Here is a 20,781-nt window from a genome sequence, read left to right on the forward strand (position 1 = left end):
TGTTGACCTTTATTTGCCACTGCAAAGGCCTCGCAGCCCCTGCTCTGGACTTCTGCCTTAACCGTTGCTCTCTCCTTGAATTTTCAGGAAGGCCCACCTGATCCTGCGGCGGCTGGAGAGGGTGAGCAGCCACTGCTCCAGCCTCCTGAGAAGCGCCTACATCCAGAGCCGCGTGGACACGGTGCCCTACCTTTTCTGCCGAAGTGAGGAGGTCCGGCCTGCGGGCATGGTGTGGTACAGCGTCCTCAAGGACACCAAAATCACTTGCGAGGAGAAGATGGTGTCCATGGCCCGAAACACGTACGGGGAGTCCAAGGGCCGGTGAGGGAGGGTGCTGCCCTCCACGAGCACAGAGACTCTCCTAGGGGGAGCAGTACTCTTGTGGATGGATCCTGGGGCCTGGGTGGGCTGGGGGACAGCTGAGGATGGGCCTGGCAGATGACGCTTGCCAGCAAGGCCAAAGCAAACTGCTCCTCCTGTGGATAGTGGACAGAGGACTTTGTAACCAATGGAATTATTCATTTTCTCTATCTTTTATTTTTTTCTAAGATATTATTTGACTCTATCAAACGTCTCTCCTTTTTAAAACTTTTCTTATGGATGGAAGTCAGTCGGGTGGCAGGAGCCTTCAGGTGGAGACCAAGCGGCCTTTCCTTTTCTTCCTCCTTCCTGCCGTGCCCAGCTTCCTTCCTGCCACGGACCCCCGGAGGAGACCTGTGGAGAGACAGTTTGACCTCTTCGGCATCAGGAAGGAAGCCCTAAGGATTGTTGCAGTGAGGAAGCTTGGGTCTTTAAGGACTTCTCTCTCTTTCTCTTTTTTTTCTGGACGTTACTGAGTTTGCAGGACCTCTGCTTCTTCCTGTCTGCCCAGAGTCCCTGCAGGACTTTCTGTGCATTAAAAATTCCTATTGTCTCTCTTTCTGCTTGGGTGATGTTTCTTACTACTAATGAAGTGTGTTTGGAGGACTTCTGTTTATTCACTAAACAGATATTTATTGAGTAGATACTATGTGCCGGGCATAGGACAAGTAACTGAAGACAGAGGAGTTCTGGGCACTCAGGGAACATAGGGTCTAGTAGTTATTAGAGAGAAGCAATCTGGTGATTTCAGACTGTACCAGAGGGAAGAATGGAGGTTCTCTGAACTCCTTGATGGGTCATGAGACCCACTGGTGGGATGCGGAGAAACGCTTCCTGTGAAACCGAAGCCCCAAGAACGAGGAGAAGGGGAGGAATAAGCCAGACAAAGCTGGGAAGGATGGGATTGGCTCCACGCTGAGAGAAAATAGAAAGTCTAACTCATTGAAGGTTTGGAGCACTTTCATTTAGGACACGGGTTGAAGTAGGAACGGCAAGAGGAGTAGCTAGGAGCTCAGCAGAGCATCTAGTCTTGAACAAGAAGTTTGACATTATCTTGAAGTAACCTGGAGCCACTGAAGGACTTTAACAAGGGTAAAACAGCCCACTTGCTCTTTAAGAAAAATCGTTCCAGCTACAGGGTGGAAGATGGATGGGAGAAGGCCCCAAAGAGAGGGTGACCACTGTCATTTTCCATTCTGATGGCAGAATGGACCCTGCGGTCATGGGGGAGGTGCTCTAACACTAGGCTTTCCTTTTATTTGTTTATGTTTAGACTGCTTTATTGAGGCATAATTGAAATTTCCTTTTAAATGGCAATCGGGCTGTCATCCACGTGTTCCCTGGGAGGGTAGTAGGGACAAGGAGGAATTTTGAATTCTCAACGCTATGGTATTAGCACAGATGAGCCACCTGGCTGGAGGAAATGAGATGTGGATCAGGTATATTATAAGCCCACGAGGACACTTGTTAGGAGAGTAGAGACTGTGGAGATTCAGAGGAGGAAAGAATACCGAATATCAGTCAAATACAAACAGTCCAAACGGTCTACTGCTGAGTGTTAATAAGTGTAAATGAGATCCGCTATCTCTATGCTGAGGTTTGTTTCTGTAGTAATCTGATCCACAAGAGGCAAATGAGGAATCTGAATGAAAAGAAAGCAGAGATTCATTCTTCCAGACAACTCAGGTGCCTGCAGAGCTGCCTCATCTACAACCATCTAAGCTATGGGTGCTCTTTTAAGTCATCTTATTATTATTGGGTTTATGTTTCTACAAAATACAGCTGGAGTTTAACACCTTCTTTGTTGTTGATGTCTCCTCTCTTCCCAGAGATAGTATGTTCCAAGAGGAACTAACATTTTACCAGAAAATGAAAATGAAAAGGAATATTCACCATTCATTGAGTACTTGCCATGTGACAAGCCCGTTCTGAGTGCCTCTCATGTACATCTTTCCCTGAATCCTGGGTCCCAGGCCTTTGCTGAGCCAATCCATTGCTACAGCTTTCCATTTTCTTGGCTCAACCTGAGGAAAATTTTAGCTCAATAGTTGCAGAAAATTAAATTGCCCCAAATGCTGGTGATCTGAGCCTGATTAATTTTGAATCTGACTCCATTGCTGTTTATCAGCTATTGATTTTAGGTAAGGAGCTTGACATCTTAACAGTTTCCTCACCAACAAAATGGGGTCATTGGTAGTCCGGCTCCTGGCGGGATTGTTGTGCATCTCGAGATATTTGGTTAGGATATGTCCAACCCAATATCTAATAGCATGCAGTAGATGATTGCTTTCTCCTACTAGAGAAAATATCCACCATATTACGAATCGAAGGGAGATAACTAAGAGAATGTATCTGGGAAAGTCGAGAGAATTTGGAGTAAGAGAAGGAATTAATGACCGACAGCTCTGTGAGATATTAATCATAAGTAATATAAAAATTTAACTAAAACAAAAATGGTCATAATGTGGATCTTAATGCAGCAGCAAGATGTCCAAGAAGAAGTGTATGATTTTTCCCGAAGCTCTCAGAGACAGAGGTGGTCCTTGAGAATATCTGCCATCCAGTTGTCCACACTCATTCTCCATCCACACCCCTTTCTGGTTTCAGCTTCCTTTTCCTGGCACTGTAGTCCTGCCCTTTCCATCCACCATAGGGCTCTCAAGAAGAGGAAGCTGTGTATGTGTGTGTGTGTGTGTGTGCGCGCACACACACATGCTCACATGCTTGGATTCTGCCATCAAAGGGAGTTAGACCAATACTTGTAAAAAATGTTTTCCCAGAAAAAGAAAGAAAAATCTTGAAGAGCAAATGAGGCTTCTAGGTCTGGGGCCCTGGCCGATGCAGGATGAGGACTGATCATTGGTTCATCATTGTTTTCTGCTGCCTCAGAAAACACCAGGGCAGCTCATGTCCCAAGGTGCTAGCAAGGATGGGACTTCTAGTGTGGTTTCCACCATCAAGTAAATAAGTTGTGAACTTCAGGAGCTGTGTGTGCACCCCTAGGTGCACAAGAAGTCACCCTTAAATGAATCCTTTTCTTCAGCTTTGTTTGTGTGCGTGTATGTGTGTGTGTGCGTGTGTGTGCGTGTGTGTGTGTGTGTGTGTGCAGGGATTGAATCCAGGACCTCATGCATGGTGGGTAAGTGCTCTACCACCAAGTTATATCCCCAACCCCAATCCCTTCTCCTGTATGGTCAAGAAATATCTCCTCCAGGCAAGCTTCATTGCAGAGACAAATGCCAATAACTACTCTTTAGGGAATCCTCAGTATATCAGTGGCTCTACAATGCTTATCTCATTTAACCATGTGCAAAACAGCCATGTGCTGTTGTGATCACAACTTGAAAAAAACCGAGATTTAGGCAAATTGAATTACCTGCCCCAAATCCTGTAGCTCATAAAGGAAGATTTTTGAATTAATGAAATCTAAACTTGGGCACACAAAGGAATTCCAAACCATGAGCCCTGTACTTACTTTTTCCCAGGCAAATGGATGCAACACTCCCTTTCTTCCTCTTTAGTCCAAAGCTAAGTTTAACTTCTAACAAATACCTGAGTATTGATTTCCAGGTTTGGGATACTGAGGTGAAGAAGACTTAGTTCCTGCCCTTAGGGAACTCCCAGAACTTGGTTAACTAAATACAGTGTGATTTGATCAGACACTTTGGAGTCAAGCCAACCCGAGTTTAAATATTGGCTATGTTATTTACAGTGAGGAGGGGCTGGACACTGAGAGAAACTGGGTCTTGCTAGGAAGCTCAGGTTAGCACATATCAATTTAAGTACTTTGAACCTCACTCTCCTCATCTGTGGAAGGGATAAATTCACCCCTTCAAAAGACTGCTGGGAAGATTACATTAGATAATGCATATAAAGCCATCTGGTGCTTTACCACAAAAGTTCTCAGTAAATATCTATGATAGCTATGATAATGGGAGGTGTCATGAATTCTGTCATTGGAAGGCAAACATCATCAGGAAAACCTTCACAGTGGAAGGATGTATGAGAATTAAGAAAGTACAGCAGTCTAGAAAGGGCCTGTGGGCAGACAGACCAGCACATCAGTAAGAGTGTGTCCTGTTTGAGGGACAATGAGCAAGTGTGTGGGTTACGACATGAAGAGGCTGTCAGAGTGATATCACATTGGTCATTGAAAGGAGAGGTGTGATGTAGCTAGATAAGCATTTTGGAGAGAACTTTTTGTTCCATAATTAGCAAATAGAAGGAAGAGAGACACTGGAGACTAGGTTGAAGACTGTAGGAGTTTTTAGAAGGGAGATGGGAGGGCTGGGCTAGGGCCATTGCAAGGTGAGGCTCCATCTGAGAGGTGTCCAGGAAGTTGATTCAATAAGACTTGTTAACTAACTGGCCTGGTGACTTGGGTTTTCTCTTTTCCACTGTCTTTGAGTGTTTGACTGGGCAGAACTAGCTGGGGCATGAAGTGGACGATGAATCACATGGGTTTAATGGGCAGTGCATAGATGAGGCATGGTTTGCAGGTATAATAACTGGAAAGTCAGAGAGCCAAGAATATCATTTGGCTTTATGTGGAAACCATGCATGGACTTGTGTGTAACCACGCACAGTTATTCCAAAGAGTGAACCACTGGACTTAGGCAACGAGTCCTCCTCCTCCCTCTCCTTCACCACCATCACCCCTCCCTCCCTTCCTCTCATCATCATCTTCATCATCAGTATCCTTATCTTTATCGATATCATCACTTAATTCATTTCTTAGTGGTTATCAGATCTTTTTACATAAGTATTATTTCATATGCTTCTCCCAACTCTGTGATGTAGAAATTATCATCCCCCATTTATAGATAAAATAAGTGAGCTTCAGAGAACTTAAGAAACTTTCTAGTCTCAGGCAGTTAGTATGTGACAGAACCAAGTTCCACTCCAGATCTCACCTGACACCACCATTTTTACTACTATGTTTCATCTTGAGCTGGAGAGCTCTGGGTTCTAATCTTGCCTCTGATGTCAGTGGCTGTATGACTTGGAGCAGGCCATTCACCCTCTCTGAGTTCTGAGTTCCCCACAAACCCCCACTACACTGGGGAAAATACGTGTCATGGGCCTGAGGATTTTTTTAGATGATGACGTGTGTGCAAAGATTACCTTTTCCTTCTCCTTTTTCTATTCACTGTCTCTCTTTGAGGTTGACAGCAGCACAATGATTTTGCACACCTGGCCAGTCTAGAGAGGATGGAGGTTTCAATGGAAGGCCTTGGAGAACTGGGGTTCCCTGACTTTCCACTGCTTCTGTAATACTCCACCCGCACTTCCCTAGAGATAATCCCTGTCACCTGTTGTGGTCAACAAACCACTGGTTACTAATGGCCCAACAGCCCGAGCATGGCAACTTCTCCAGGCCTTAGTTTTCCCCTCTGGCATTTGGGAGAAATAGCAGTCCCCCACAGAAGGATGAAAGGGCTCAATGTGTATCAGATACTTAGAACCATACCAACATGCAACAAGTATAATATAAATGTTATACGTTGTCATTCTTGTACCCAGTGCCCCAGTCTCCAGCATCCAGAAGTCTTGGAAATGCCTTCTCACACATCTTCTTCAGGCCTCTGCAAGTAGTGCCCCTCTCCTAGGAATGGCTTTGCAGCTGGGAGATCCAGCATAAATGTCATTCGATGGCTCCTGATGCCTTCTGTCTCTCTCAGAAGCAGCAGGTGATTTTTGCCTCTGGACTCTCATAGTTGGATTCCTTGCTTTTGTTGCATAACTCTAGGTCATTCTCTTCCATGGGATTGTAAGCATCAGCTGCATAGGACTCCCTCTGTGTGCTGGACCCTTTCAATGGACTTTATAGCCAGCACCCAATAAAATTGAGCTTGATACCTCGACGGAGGGAACCCTCAGGTAGGAACCACCAGCAGCACCACAGTTGCCCGGATCCCTCAAGAACGGTGGTCCTTGCAATTTGCGCCATCAGTACGGCATGTGAGGGGCCCGCAGAGAAGTCCACGGCCAAACAAAACCCACAGGCTTTGTGTGGGGTGTGCTTTTAATTGGCCTCTGCCCGTAAAACTGCCAGACCCTGAAAGGTGTTCACTGTCTGTCTGTCTTTGGAAACTTTGCTCCATGTGTTTGTACACGTTATAGCCAAAGCCAAGCTGTTCTGTTTTCCCGTTTTTATAAGAGTTGGCAGCAGGGGAGGGTGAGGCACCACAGGTGTGCCCTGCTGGACAAGCAGGCATGTGTGTCTGTGTATGTGTGTGTTTGTGTATGTGCACGTATGTGCTCATACATTTAGGAGGGTGGGAAGGGGGTCAGTTCAGCTAGTTGCAAGCACACCAAATGCGTAGTTAAGAACTCGGATTCTGGACACAGCCAGCTCTGGCACTAGCCAGCTCTGGGTTTCTCCAGAACCAGTTTCTTCCCACTAGTGCCCTCACTGTGTCTTCATAAACAAGTTGGTTGGACTTGAACTTCTTTGTGAAATCCTTCAGCTTTCGTATTCTAGGATTTTCAAGTTCCCGTGGCCTGCACTGGAAAAGGAGTGGGTAAACACTCCTATAGATTTTAAGAGGACATTGTTGTTTACAAAGCAAACTCCTGGAAGGGAGTTTGCTTTGTAAACTTCCAGGGAAGTGACTCTGACCTTACCCAAATTCAGGTTAGGGGTTCCTCCTTTGGTTCTCCCAATCTCCATATTTCTTTGATATTTCTACTCAGCTCATTGGATCTGATGCCCATCTCCCCCACCCCCTAAAGATGCGAGCTCCTGAATCTGGCCAAGTTTTATGTTTCCAGGAGTGAGAATAGATTGAACCATATGGTAGGCGCTCAAAATGTGTGCTGATGAGCCTGGTGCAGTGGCACACGCCTGTAATCCCATCAGCTCAGGAGGCTGAGGCAGGAAGGTGGTGAGTTCAAAGTCAGCTTCAGCAAAAGCGAGATGCTAAACAACTCAGTGAGACCCTGTCTCTAAATAAAATACAAAATAGAGCTGGGGATGTGGCTCAGTGGCTGAGTGCCCTTGAGTTCAATCCCCAGCACCAAAAAAAAACCGTGTGCTGGTGTAGTCTCAAAACAATTCTTCCTTGCCTCCTCTAGAGCAGGGCTCAGGATCTGCACTTTGTTGATGAAAAAATGAAGGCCAGGCTAAGGATCCGTGTCCACATAGTACCTCCAAGTCCAAGCAGTCCTGGGGCCTTCTCTCTCCTGAATGCCTGACCACTTATTTCCCTTTGGAGTCTTCCAAGAGGCCCACTTGTGAGATTTTTGAAGCACTGCTGGGGGACTGGATACTGCTTACAGAAAGAGGAAAACTATTCAAATGTAAAACACTCTCCGCCTTGGTCAGAGAGGCTGGTCTCAGAGATTCATAATAGGAGAAGAGATTTCAATGACAAGGGCAGTCAATGCCACTTGTTGAGCACTCTCCAATGGCAGAGTCTGTGCCAGGCTTGTTGTGACATTGCCCCTTGTCTCTGTGCTCACCCCACTTAGTAGCCACCAACAGTCTTGGTGGCAGAAGGGAGACTGGGTTATTCCCTGATTTGATCTCCAGTGCATTCCTGACCCCATGGTAACCCCAGGCCCATCCGTTTTCCTGAACTTTGGGCAGGTAGGGAAGGAAAGGGAGAAAGCCTGACCACTCCTCAGGAATCAACGCAAGTGCCAAATCAGGCCAGCCTCTCGTGGTGGTTTTGCAGCACAAATACCAGCCTGCTTGTGGTTCATTAGGTTTTACGATTAGAAATGACGTAGTTTCTTCTCTTGCAAGCTATTCAACTTCACAGTCAATGACCTTCTTGGGGCAAAACAAGAAGCAAGTGCTTTGGGGGCCCATCTGTAGCGATTACCAAGGCAAGTTTGCCTTACCAGAAAAGCTAACCAAAACAAAACAAAAACATGATTGATTGGCTGTGTAGCCTTGGGCAAATTTCATTGCGTGTTAGAATCTTGATCTTCCATAATTTAGAGAACTGGGATGAAACATCAAAAGGACCCAGAAGGTTGGAGGAAAACACAGATTCCTGGGCTTCCACTGAGATTCTCTTGGAAGAGACTTGGGAATCTGTATTTTTGTGTGTTTCTTAGGATGGCTATGTTGGGCGCCATGTTTGAGAACCATAGGTCAAGATAATTTACAAGAGAATTTCCACTCAGCCTGTGGAGTTTACACTGGGAATATACTAAGATCAGGTTCCATCTTCAAACACTGCAATCAGTCATGAAGCTGAAGGCATGGATTCCTTTGTTGGGGCTCAAGAGAACAGAGATGACCCAAGATGAGGGTCACTCAGGGAGACTCATATAAAGGACGGCTTGTTGGGAGAGGGATAGGTGTGGTGGACAAGTCTGAGGTGAACTTTCCATCACTAAAGAGGTGCAAATTGAGAGAGGTGTTCAAGTTGAGATGGCTGTTATATGACAAGGGAAAAATACCTACCGAAGGAATCATTAAGGGTAGAGTAATTCTGAGGAATAGGTGGTTTTACTCAAGTGAAACTTGAGTGCGAATACTAGCTTCTGAAACATGGGATCTTCACAGATTTGGAATTCAACTTGTTCACCAGAAAAACAAGTTATCACCAGGTTCATCTATTTAACTAGTGTGCTGGGAAGACATTATAAATAAATAAGAAAGACTCTGGCATAGAGCCTGGTACATAGTAAGTGCTCAGTAAAGGCTTGTGGTTTGTCATTTCTTTCTTTAGTTACTTTCTTGTGCATTCCCTTGACATCAGTATTGGTTCCCACAAAACTTGACTTCAGGGAGAAAGAGATTCTCACCCAACCTCATGTTTTATTACGTAAGACTTGAGGACTTGCACCAAAAACAAAATCATAAAAGAAAAACAGAACAAAAGATGATTTAAGGGTAGTGGTTTTCCTTAGTTGACTGGGGGTTTGGGGCATGGGCCACAGTTGAAACTTTTCTCCCCTTGTTCCTTTTAAGTCTTCAAGTGAAACTTTCAGTTGGGGATGGGCTAAGCTCAGAGCTCACTCAGTACCACTATAATTGGTTTAATAGTATTCAAACTTGTTTAATTTGCATATCCCAGTGTCAGTGGGATGTAGCAGTCGCAAAACACACAGCAGTCCTTTATGCTGAGCAAAAGCGTCCCTGTGTTCCAGGCAGCAGCCACACAGGTAAAAATGGTACTGGATTCCACCTCCTGCTTTATTATCCCAACTCACTCCAGGTGCAACGAGTGCAGGAATCCTGTGTTCTCTCCATACCCTGCGCCTGAGACCCTTTGTCTTATGCCGTATACCCAAGCACCGAATCTGCTTCGAATTCCCTGTCTACCCTTTGTTTTTTGAGACTTTTACACCTTTGTTCATTCTGCTTCCCAAATCACTTAATGCTAATCACGCTTAGCATCTTTTACCCTCTGTCTTACCGTGGTGGACAGTATTAATTTCTTTTCTAGTTATTCAGCAACAATGACTCCTTCCCCCAAGCACCCTGATGTCTTTGGAGGGAGGGGAGAGCCATCTCTGCACAGCTCCATTGGGTATGGTCATGGTGTTGTGTTCTCCCACTACAGGTGATTCCTCTGCTACCCAGCCACCTGGCCTGTGTGTGGTCATCTGGGGCCTTACTTCCAGTACCCTGCACCTTGAGCAGACAGAAGCAGGAAAGGAACATCTAGAGTTTATTGCGTTGTAAAAACTCAATGAGATTTTTGAGCTCTTCTTGCTACTCAGCCCCTGCAACAGCCTGATTTTCTAATTCATTCAAGTCTTCTTCAGTCTTCCCCCTACAGCTTGAAACCCATGAGCCAATTTCCCCCAAATGCTTGCAGTAAGTTTCCTTTGGGCCCAATTCTGTGGTCTCCTTTTGCAATCTGTGAACCCTGGCACAGATATTCAACCATCATCCAGTACTGTTTTCTTTAGGAAGTCCTTTTTGTATGCTAAGAGACAGGATTTATTATTCATTCATGATTTTCTTATAGAGGACCTACTATGTGCTGGGTTCTGTGCTGGGCCCAGGCTACCTAGAGTTTGCCTATCTGCCCCTCCTCTGATACACCCAATCATCAGGGATCACTCCTATGGTAGTCTTAACACACTATGTTGGAAAGCTCTGGGTTTTGTGACTCGTCTCCCCCGGAGCCTGTGAAATCTCCAAAGACCTTGCAATACTCCATTTAGCTCCAGGCCTCTCATGCCAGCATGGTGCCTGGCACAAAGTGGATGCTAAATAAATGTGTGTTGTGCTGAACTGACTGACTTCTGGGGACTCCCTACAAAGCAGTTTCTGCCTTAAAAATCCAAAAGTGCTTTGAGAACTAACCCAGACACTGTTGTGTTTGGGAAAGCAAATAGGAAAAAAAAAAAAAAAAAAGGCCGTGAATGTGTGCTTAGCTTCAATGAGGCATTCTTTCGCTGTTGGTCTATTTTTAAAAAATCACCTTCTAGCAGTAGCCATGACCCAATAAGCACTTTGGTGACTGGATGGAAAGATTTCATCTAAGAGTACTAGTAAAAAGCCCAGTAAAAGGGATTCCCATTCCTTCCCTCCCTCCACACCCTCCTCCCTTTCCACAAGAAGCCTTAATGGACCCTCAGTGCAGTTCTGACATGATGGAAACTGCAAAGAGATGGAATTTCCACACTGGACGGAGAACAGAAGAATGTTATTCTTCACACTGCAACCTCGGAACTGGCAGGCTGCCGCTGGGTGGGAGAAGGGGTTGCGGGAGACGGGGCGGCAGAGGCTGGGATGATGGTATGTCAGGCCTCCAGATGTTCGCTCCTCACAGATGGTCACCAAGGGCTTGTCCCACACATCTGGAGGGCATCAAGACCACAGCTCACATCTGGAGAGCAATTCACAGGTTACGAGTTCCTCTCAGTGATGTCTCTAGTCGGATCCCCTCAGCATTGCCCATAGGGTGCCCACTTTACCAAGGGGGCTCCCGAGACTTCACGAGGTCTTGGTTAGGTAGCAATAAAAATGGCAATGAATATACTGATCATCAACACTAATAAAGCCTCACGATGGGCCAGACTCTAGTCTAAGCTCTTTTATAACATTAGCTCATTTAATCAATGTGACGTTTCTTTGCGGTAGACATTTTTATCCCCACTTTACAGACAAATATAATGAGTCACACAAGGAAGCAATTTGCTTGAGGGCGTGATCAGGGCCACTGGCATACTTTAAACCCAAGCAGGCTGTTTCTTTCCAAACCTATATTCTTTTTGCTTGGTTTTTGTTGTTGTTGTTGTTGTTAGAGATAGAATTCAGAACCATGCTCATGGTAACATTCTGAGTTATACCCCGTGTCCCCAAATCTATGTTTTTAACCTTTATTTCTTTTCTATATACAATGCCTATCAAGGGTGGAAATAGAAGCAAGTTGATTCCTAATTTCACTTCCCTGTTTAGTGTATTATGTAAAAAAAAAAAAAAAAAAAGAGTATGAGTCTGGTTATGAGACCATTCATTCATTCAAACACATTTGCTGGGTGACTATAATATTCCAGGCACTCTGTTGTTCGGTGGAGACACAGTGTAGAGGGAGAATGGCCTTACAACCCTATTTCCCTTGGTTACATGTGCCACATGCATGGTGACCACTCTTCTCTCTAGTCTTGAAACCTAGCCTGACACATTTGGGGCACTTAATAAATATGTGTTGAATAAATTGATTGTCCATGCTTTTTAGTAGTTCAGGATGTAGAGGAGAAAGACTTACATGTAGATATATATTTATTTTCATTACACATATGTAGCAATCATGACATATGTCAGAGAGAGTTTTGAAATCTATAGTGGAGTCTGAGATGGGCTGGATGAGCACCAGAGTGTGGGCAATTTTCTGGCACTGCCAATATTTTAGCACAGCTGAAATAGGTATTGTAGGTGGAGTATCTGTCAGATATCTGGACAGGTAGGCAGGGACATGTCCTGAAAAATTGGGCGTTGTCTTATTGGGCAGTGGCAAGCAAATTTTTTTCTTTAACAGGTCACATGGTAAATCTTTTAGGCTTTGTGGGACATATGGCTTCTGTCATAGTTACCTACCTCTTCTTCATGAAAGCAGGCACAAATAGTATGTGAAAGAGCGAACATGTCTGTGTTCCAAGAAAACTTTATTGACAAAAATAGGCAGAAGACTGGATTTGGCCTGTGGGCTATAATCTGCTGATGCTTGCTGTAGGGTTTCGGGTGCTACTGATGTAGTATGATTAGTTTTCCTTCCTTCCTTCACTCCTTAAGCATTTATTCAACACCTATGTTGTACCATATACAGTGGCGATAGCAACTTGTGTTGCTTACAGTCTTGAGGGGCTAGAAGATCAACTGTAGCAGCCTGACAAGTGCTTTGGTGGAGGAGAAGCAGAGGGGTCATGCGGTCTCAGAGAGGGGCCACTAGACCAAGCTCTCAAGGCTGAACAACACACCAGCCTACTCTAAGAATGTAATATCTGAACTCTACCCTGAAGGACAGATGAGAAGTATCGAAAAACTGTTCCAGAAAGAGAAACGCTAGTATTTTCAATTTTGGAGGTTTTCTAACTGGCCTAGAGTGGTGATGATCAGGAGGTCAGTTGTCTGAATGCAGTCTCACAGTGGAGCCTGAGCCTAGAAACCTGGCTGCTTATCAGCTCTGCAACTCACTGGAAACCCGAAACCTTCTTACTCAGAACCCAGGGATGTCAAAAGAAAGGCAGGTCAATCGAGGAGACCATCACACTCACCTCCCTGCTGTCAGTTGGAGATTCCGGTTGCAGACCCCATCCTCACCTGAGGAGGAGGGGCTTGGCTACCCCTCATCACGGCCTGGGAAGACTAACACCCAATTTCCAGTGAAACTTACCAGACATCCTGGGGAGGGGGTCCTAGTCTTGATTGCACCCCTGCCTTCTCAGGTGTTTAAGCATCCTTCTGTCAATCCCACCTCCCTACCTAGCACCAAAATTTATACACTAGCTTTCTGCTTTATCAACCAAACTCTCCTCCATATTTAACTTTTTATTTCCAGACATAGGTAATTGGAATGTACTATTAGAATTATTGTTTGTTTTTTAAAATCAGATTTTCTGTCTCCAAACAAATGTTCATCTCAGGAAATCTTCACAATAAATTTTTTTTGGGGGGGAGGTTGGGGGGTACTGCCTTCTTTAATGAAAAATGAGAAAGATTGGTGTTTTAGTCAGCTATTTTGCTGCTGTGACTAAAGGACCCAACCAGAATAATTGTAGAGGAGGAAAAGTTGATTTGAAGGCTCACAGTTTCAGAGGTCTTAATCCATAGACAGCAGGCTCCATTCCTCTGGGCTCGAGGTGAGGAAGAACTTCTTGAAGGAAGAGTGTGGCAGAGGGTAGCAACTCACATAATGATCAGGAAGCAGAGAGAGAGAGAGAGAGAGAGAGAGAGAGAGAGAGACTCCACTGGCCAGATACAAATATATATACCCCAAAGCCACGCCCCAATTCCCACTTCCTCCAGCCACACCCTACCACTTCAGTTACCACTCAGTTAATCCCTGTCAGGGGATTAATTCACTGACTGGGTTATGACTCTTACAACCGAATCATTTCTCCTCTGAACCTTCTTGCATTGCCTTGCACATGAGCTTTTGGGAGACACCACCTCTAAACTGTAGCAATTGGTATTCAATACATAATTTTTGTGTGGGCAACATTTCCAAAGTACTGACATACTTTGTTCTCTTCGTTGCTTTTGCTACAATCTAGAGTTTATGTCATTCATCAGATCTGCACGTGTACTGAGGGATGGTATCTAACTCAGTCCAAACTTACTCACATCTCCCTCAAATAATCACAGAAGACCTACTGTGTGCCAGAGGATACAAATTGAATAAGTGGCAGTGTCTGCATGTTTCTGAGGAATAGAAGCGAATAGAAAATTATTGTAGTATGCCTAAGGCAATTGTGGAAGAAATGGGGACCAATGGGGATCCAGAGGGCTGATAGACTTGATCCAACTCAGAGAAGGCCATGAGGAGTGTCATTGGGCATATTTATGTTTGGGAGTTCACATTGCTTGAGTTTGCATTCATATTTCATGTCCTTGCTTTTCATGTGATGTGGAAAGTTATTTAAAATCTCTTGCCTCAACTTCCTCATTTGTAAAATGAGAGTACTATACATCATTACACCTGTCTCCGTGGATTACTGTGCCTGTTAAGTAATTGAGCTTCTTCTCTAAGCTGAAAAATGAAGAACGGAACTGAGTGAGCTCTGCATGGGTAGGGAGGTTTTTCCAGGTAGAGGGAGCAATCTGAATCCAAACTCAGAACCAAGACAGCATGGCATACTAGGGTCACTGAAGAAGATCCTCATGGCAGGATCGTTTTCTTTTCTTTTTACTTTTTAAAATTAATTTAATGTTTTAATACAAATGGAGCACAACTTTTTCATTTCTCTGGTTATACATGATGAAGAGTTACACCATTTGTGCAATCATATCCATACACAGGGGTAATAATGTCCACATCATTCTACCATCTTCCTGTCGACACACTTCCCTTCCCTCACCACCCCCACCCTGCTCAATCCAAAGTTTCTTCCTTCTCTGGTCCCCCTTCCATTATGGATCAGCATCCATTTATTAGAGAAAACATTTGGCCTTTGGTTTTTAGTATTGGCTTACCTCACTTAGCATGATATTCTCCATAAATGTCATAATTTCATTCTACTTTAAGGCTGAGTAGTATTCCAGAATTGATACCACAGCTTATTTATCCATTCTTCTATTGGAGGGCATCTCAGCTGTTTCCACAGTTTAGCTATTGTGAATTGAGCTGCTATAAACATTGAGGTGGCTGCATCACTATAGAATGCTGATTTAACTAAGTCCTTTGGTATAGACGAAGGAGTGGGACAGCTGGATCAAATTGTGGTTCCATTCCAAGTTTTCGTTTCTTTTTTTTTTAAAGAGAGAGTGAGAGATGGAGAGAGAGAGAGAATTTTTTAATATTTATTTTTCAGTTTTCGGCGGACACAACATCTTTGTTTGTATGTGGTGCTGAGAATCGAACCCAGGCTGCACGCATGCCAGGCGAGCGCGCTACCGCTTGAGCCACATCCCCAGCCCCCATTCCAAGTTTTCTAAGGAACATCCATACTGCTTTACAGAGTAGTTGTACAATTTTGCAATCCAACTAGCAATGAATCAGTGTACCTTTTCCCCCACATCCTTACCAGCACTTATTATTGCTTGATTTTTTTGATAATTGCCATTCTGACTGGAGTGAGATGAAATCTTAGAGTTGTTTTAATTTGCCTTTCTCTAATTGCTAGAGATGTTGAACATTTTTTCACAAATTTGTTGATTGATTGTGTATCTTCATCTGTGAAGTGTCTGCTCATTTTCTTAGCCCATTTATTGATTGAGTTATTTGTTTTTTTGGTGTTAAGTATTTTCAGTTCTTTATATATCCTGGAGATTAGTGCTCTATCTGATATGTGTGTGGTAAAAATTTGCTCCCATTCAGTAGGCTCTCTCTTCACTTCATTAATCATTTATTTTTCTGAGAAGAAGATTTTTAGTTTGAATCTATCCAATTTATTAACTCTTTATTTTACTTCTTGTGCTTTAGAAGTCTTGTTAAGGAAGTCAGGTCCTAAGCCAACATAATGTAGATTTGAGCCTGCTTTTTTTTTTCTAGTAGGTGCAGAGTCTCTGGTCTAATTCCTAGGTCCTTGACCCACTTTGAGTTGAGTTTTGTGCAGGGTGAGAGATAGAGGTTTAATTTTATTTTGCTGCATATGGATTTCCAGTTTTCCCAGCACCATTTGTTGAAGAGACTATCTTTTCTCCAATGTATGTTTTTGACTCCTTTTTCTCGAATGATATAACTATATTTATGTGGGTTTGTCTCTATGTCCTTTATTCTGTACCATTGGTCTACATGTCTGTTTTGGTGCCAATACCATGCTGTTTTGTTACTATAGCTCTGTAGTATAGTATAAGTCTGGTATTGTGATGCCTCCTGCTTCACTCTTGCTCAAAATTGCTTTGGCTATTCTGGGTCTCTTATTTTTCCAAATGAATTTCATGATTGCTCTTTCCATTTTTATAAGGAATGTCACTGAGATTTGATTGGAATTGCATTAAATCTAGGCAAGATCTTAAAGTGAGGGAAGAGGAGAGAATAGATGAGGATGGTAGCAAAAGACAAGACTAGCAAGATAGGCATAATATGTAAGCTATGACTTTGGACAGCAATATTTTTGGAGAAGTGAGCTTACCTACAGATTTTAGGCTCTGAAGACAACCTAAATTTACAGGTGAATGGAGTCCTAACAACTGGTGCTTTGTATGTGTTAACTTGAGTTCCAGGAGAGCTGCAAATGTTTGAGATGAAAGCATTTGGCAGAGAGCTTTGTGGAAACTATTTTTAAAATATCAACACAGAGAAATATTTGTAAAAACTTTCAGGAAAAGCCATTCTGCTAGTGGAGGAGAAATATCAAGATTTGTACTTAGGTCTGAGATGGTGCACTAAATGTTTGGAAACTAAGGTCTCTCTTTAGCTCCATGGAAATGAGATTTTAAAGTTGGTCCTTGGAAACCTTGCTTTCCTGGTCTGTGCTGATAGAAAGATGTGTGTGTGTGTGTGTGTGTGTGTACACAGATTAATGGATGGATGGATGCACTTGATGTCTGTGCTTCAGGAATTGTAGGAAATGGGACATCTGGTCACCTCCTTTCCTACACATGGTCTGTATTACCTTGACATATTTTTAGTCAAGAAAAGGAATGTGTTCCGTATGGTGCAAGGGTATCAAGGAGAATGAACTGCTTCTTTTCGTGCAAAGCCCAGACAGGGCTATAGTGGGGTACCAACAGGGATGGATTAGATGGGTAATCCATCTGCTGCTTCCTGTTTCAGTTACTGCCCCAGAACCACGAAGTCATTCCTCACTTGGGCACCCCCCCCTACTTCTCACTAATCCAGCCTCCCCTTGGTCCCAGAGCCCCAGGGGAGAACCCCACCTCCTAGACAAATTTGTGTTTATCTATGCTTCTTCAGACGCTTGAAGGAGGAAGGGGAAATGAGGACATGCTTATTCTTCAAGGCTTAGCTTACATGCTGCCTCCCAAGCTCTTCTCCAGCCCCATCTCTGGTGATTACCCACATGTAAGTGATCTTCTGCGCAGACCTAATAGTTTATAGTTCTGTTAATGTATTTCTGAGCATTATCCATCGGCAGACCTTGGTCTAAGCTATGCCCTCTGCCTAGAACACGCCCTTCTCTCTTCTTTGTCTTCCTGACTCCCACGCATGTTCAAAACTCCACTTGAGCATCACATTCTTACCCTGAGGTCTTTCCCAGACTTGGTCTTTGACATTGGAATTTAAATATGTGCTCATTCTCCTATCTCCACAGATAGGGAATTCCCTGAGGGCAGAGGCCATGTGGTGTTTATCTTATTCACTGGGGAACCTCTATCACCTAGCATATTAGATGCATGCACACACCAACTTTTGAAGGAATTTGCATTTGTGGTTTTCAAAGTGGGCTCCTCTTCATCAATCAGCAGCAACAATATCACATGGAAAGTTTTTAGAAATGCATATTCTTGGGCCCTACACCAGAACCAATGAATCAGAAACTCTGAAGTGGGGCCTGGTAATCAGTGTTCTTAACAAATCTTCCAGGGAATTTTGATGCATGCTAATGTTTGAGAACCCCTAGTCTAGAAGAGTGGATTGGTGTACTGTACTGAGAACACCAAGGCTCCTAAGAGTTTCTGTGTAATCCAATTTCAATAGAACTCAAGGGCATCATGCTGTGGATACAAAGTTCTTTAGTAGGAGATAAAATGGGGGATTCTGTGGGCAATTCTCTGTGGATATAAACTGTAAGAAAAACTCATGGATTATCCAGGTCTACGGTGACATATATCTCTGCATACAATTTTCTTTTCCTATAAAAAATGAATTGGAATGGATTGGACTCCTCACAGTCTTTCTGGCTACTCTGTGGTCCCTAAACACTAAAATATTAATTGCATGTATGTGCATTTTAACTAAATTATCCCACTTCTTTTTCTTTCCACCCTCAATATCTAATTCATCACTGACAATATTCTACCACTTCCAGTAACTCTCTTGATTCCAACTTCATTTTTCAGCTGCTGCTACAGGACAACAGGTCATTTTTCACCTGGATGGCTCCCAGCCTTTCACCACTCCGGGTCCCTACTTGGTTTCAGTGAATCCTAGCTCTCCCTGGCAACCTGTGTCCACACAGTGGGATCCTCTCAAAACTGAAATTTGTTCATGATATTCTATTTCCTAAAAATTGCCAGGTGGGTGCATCACAATCAGAACAGTGTCTAACCACATGCCTGCCAGAGCAGATCCCATTCATTCTCTGTGCACATCTCTTGCCACCATAACATCTGCTGGCCTGATCCCAGTCAGCATCAGCATCTTTGCCTGAGAGCTTTTCCAGGTGGCCTGAACCTTTTGTGCCCACCAGTGTGAAAAGGGGATTGTTGGAAGATTAATCCCCGAGGAATTCCTTGACCAGTGACTGATGGGAGAGATTGGCAAGTCCTCTAGCTGCCTAGCATCTCAGAAGTGTACTATCCACTGACTTGCCTCTCTCCTGGGAAGATTCATTTGCCGCTGCTCACTGTGGTAACCTGTTTGCTAATGCACCCTCTTTTTGGCTATATTCATATCCTAGTTTCACATGACATCTCTGCTTCTGGTAGGTACTTGGATCATCATCTTGATAAACTGCTTGTATTTGAGTCTTGCCTCAGGGTCATCTTATGAAGATACCCAGATTAAACATTTGCAAAGCTCTTGGTGGTTTTGTCTCTGTACAACTCTCTACCATCTCTCTTCCCCAGTGTGGCTTCTAGGTCCCTTTTCACCCCCCAGTCCAAATCCCACTGGTCTGAACATGAGCTTTTTCCCACACAGTCGTACCCTACATCACCTTTTCAGATTTTGTGCATGTTATCTCTGCCTGCAGCATGTATTGTTTTCCCCTGGGATGATGGCTTCCTCCGTTTACAACCCTTCACATGCTGCACGGCCATGAGCTACATGCTTGTCTCTAAATATGGTTGATAAACTCTGTGACATCAGTGGCTGTCAATGTCTGAAGCAGGCACCACTCGTATCAGGGCTTTTAGTCCAACGCATTACATTACAGTAATGTTCAGGAAATAACGGTTCAACACATGATTGAGTAAATGATACATGTATTCTGTTGTGTTTACTGTGGTGTGTATGTGGAAAGAAATTATTCGTAATGTCTCAATTACAAAGATGTTGTCTGAGGGAGTCTGTCCCCTTCCCTGCAACCTCTGGGAGCAATTCTCTTTGGAGTGCCACGGATTTAAAGAGATAAATGAAAGCTATGCTTACACAGAGAATACTCTCTAAGAACTATGGGGATAACCATCCCTCCACCCCAGGCTGGACCACGGCTAGGCTAGTGTCAAGAAGAGAGAAAATGGAGCACCCCCAAAACTGGGGTCCTTGGCTGCCTTTACTGACCACCACCATTGTATCTTGGAACCCAGGCTTCCAAGACCTTATAGAACTCTGCATCCCATCAAGACTCCTGTGGGGAGAACTCAGAGACCAGGAAGCAGCAAAGCAGGTAGGTCCGTGATGTCTCTGTTCTCTACTTGTGGGCTCTGGGCAAAAAACAAGTTCAAATTCTGAATGAACTTTTGTCAATTTTCCTTTCTGTAAAATAGAGCAGATCAGATCTTTTGCTTTGACATCACGCTCTTGGGAACTCCAAAGCCCTAGACAGTTGTTGCTGGGGCTACCCTGGGTTGGTTAGAGAAAATTAAAGCAGACTATCTAGGAGAGTTCTCTTCCTTACTTTGATTAGAGAATCTCTTTTGATTTGTTGACATTTCGTATAAATATTGCACTCAAAGAATGGATGACGTGGCAAATAGATTTGAGAATCCTTGATTGATTTGATTACATCTGAGATAGCCTCACAGAGATATGAAAACCAGAGAAGGAAAAGGCAGACACTGTACTGGAATGTACTGTTACAGGTAGGTGATGATTACACCCGACAATTCTTGGGTAAAGTGGATTAAGAACCATCTGGCTCAGTCTGGGTTAGGATGAGGTTCTCTGGGTTCCAGCCTCATTCCCTTCACTGTTTCTGCACCACTTTCCCGTGGCATCTCTTGGGAATCCATCATGGATTCAATTCAATCCAATCAGCTTGACCACAAGAGTCCCAGACCAGCTTTTCCATCTTCTTCCTGGTCATCACTATCCCTGGTGCCTACACAAGGAATTATGAGGCTCAAAGGTGAAGTGGCTTGTTCATAATGACAGTGACATAAGGCAGGACCCTACCAGCTTGTATTTTCATAGCACCAGTGCACGTTGCTTCTGCTCCGCAGCACTATCACGGTAAAAGTCAGACTTCACCATGACTCTCAGAGCGGATGACCATATT

The 20,781-nt window shown here is 43.9% G+C and overlaps 1 protein-coding gene across 5 annotated transcripts in view; it reads left to right on the forward strand.

The window, feature by feature from the left end:
* Astn2 (astrotactin 2) overlaps positions 1-586 on the forward strand; it is an 847,605-nt gene extending 847,019 nt beyond the window's left edge. For 3 of the 5 annotated variants that reach the window (XM_076845613.2, XM_076845612.2, XM_076845614.2), the window contains one exon: positions 88-325. In XM_076845613.2, coding sequence (XP_076701728.1) covers positions 88-325 — 238 coding nt within the window. Of the gene's footprint in view, positions 1-87; positions 326-549 lie in introns of those variants that run through there. The other 2 variants (XM_076845615.1, XM_076845617.1) reach the window with 2 other exon arrangements.
* The last annotated feature ends 20,195 nt before the right edge of the window (positions 587-20,781 follow it).

The sequence above is a fragment of the Callospermophilus lateralis genome, chromosome 2 (genome assembly GCF_048772815.1).
Source record: "Callospermophilus lateralis isolate mCalLat2 chromosome 2, mCalLat2.hap1, whole genome shotgun sequence".
NCBI classification, from domain to species: domain Eukaryota; kingdom Metazoa; phylum Chordata; class Mammalia; order Rodentia; family Sciuridae; genus Callospermophilus; species Callospermophilus lateralis.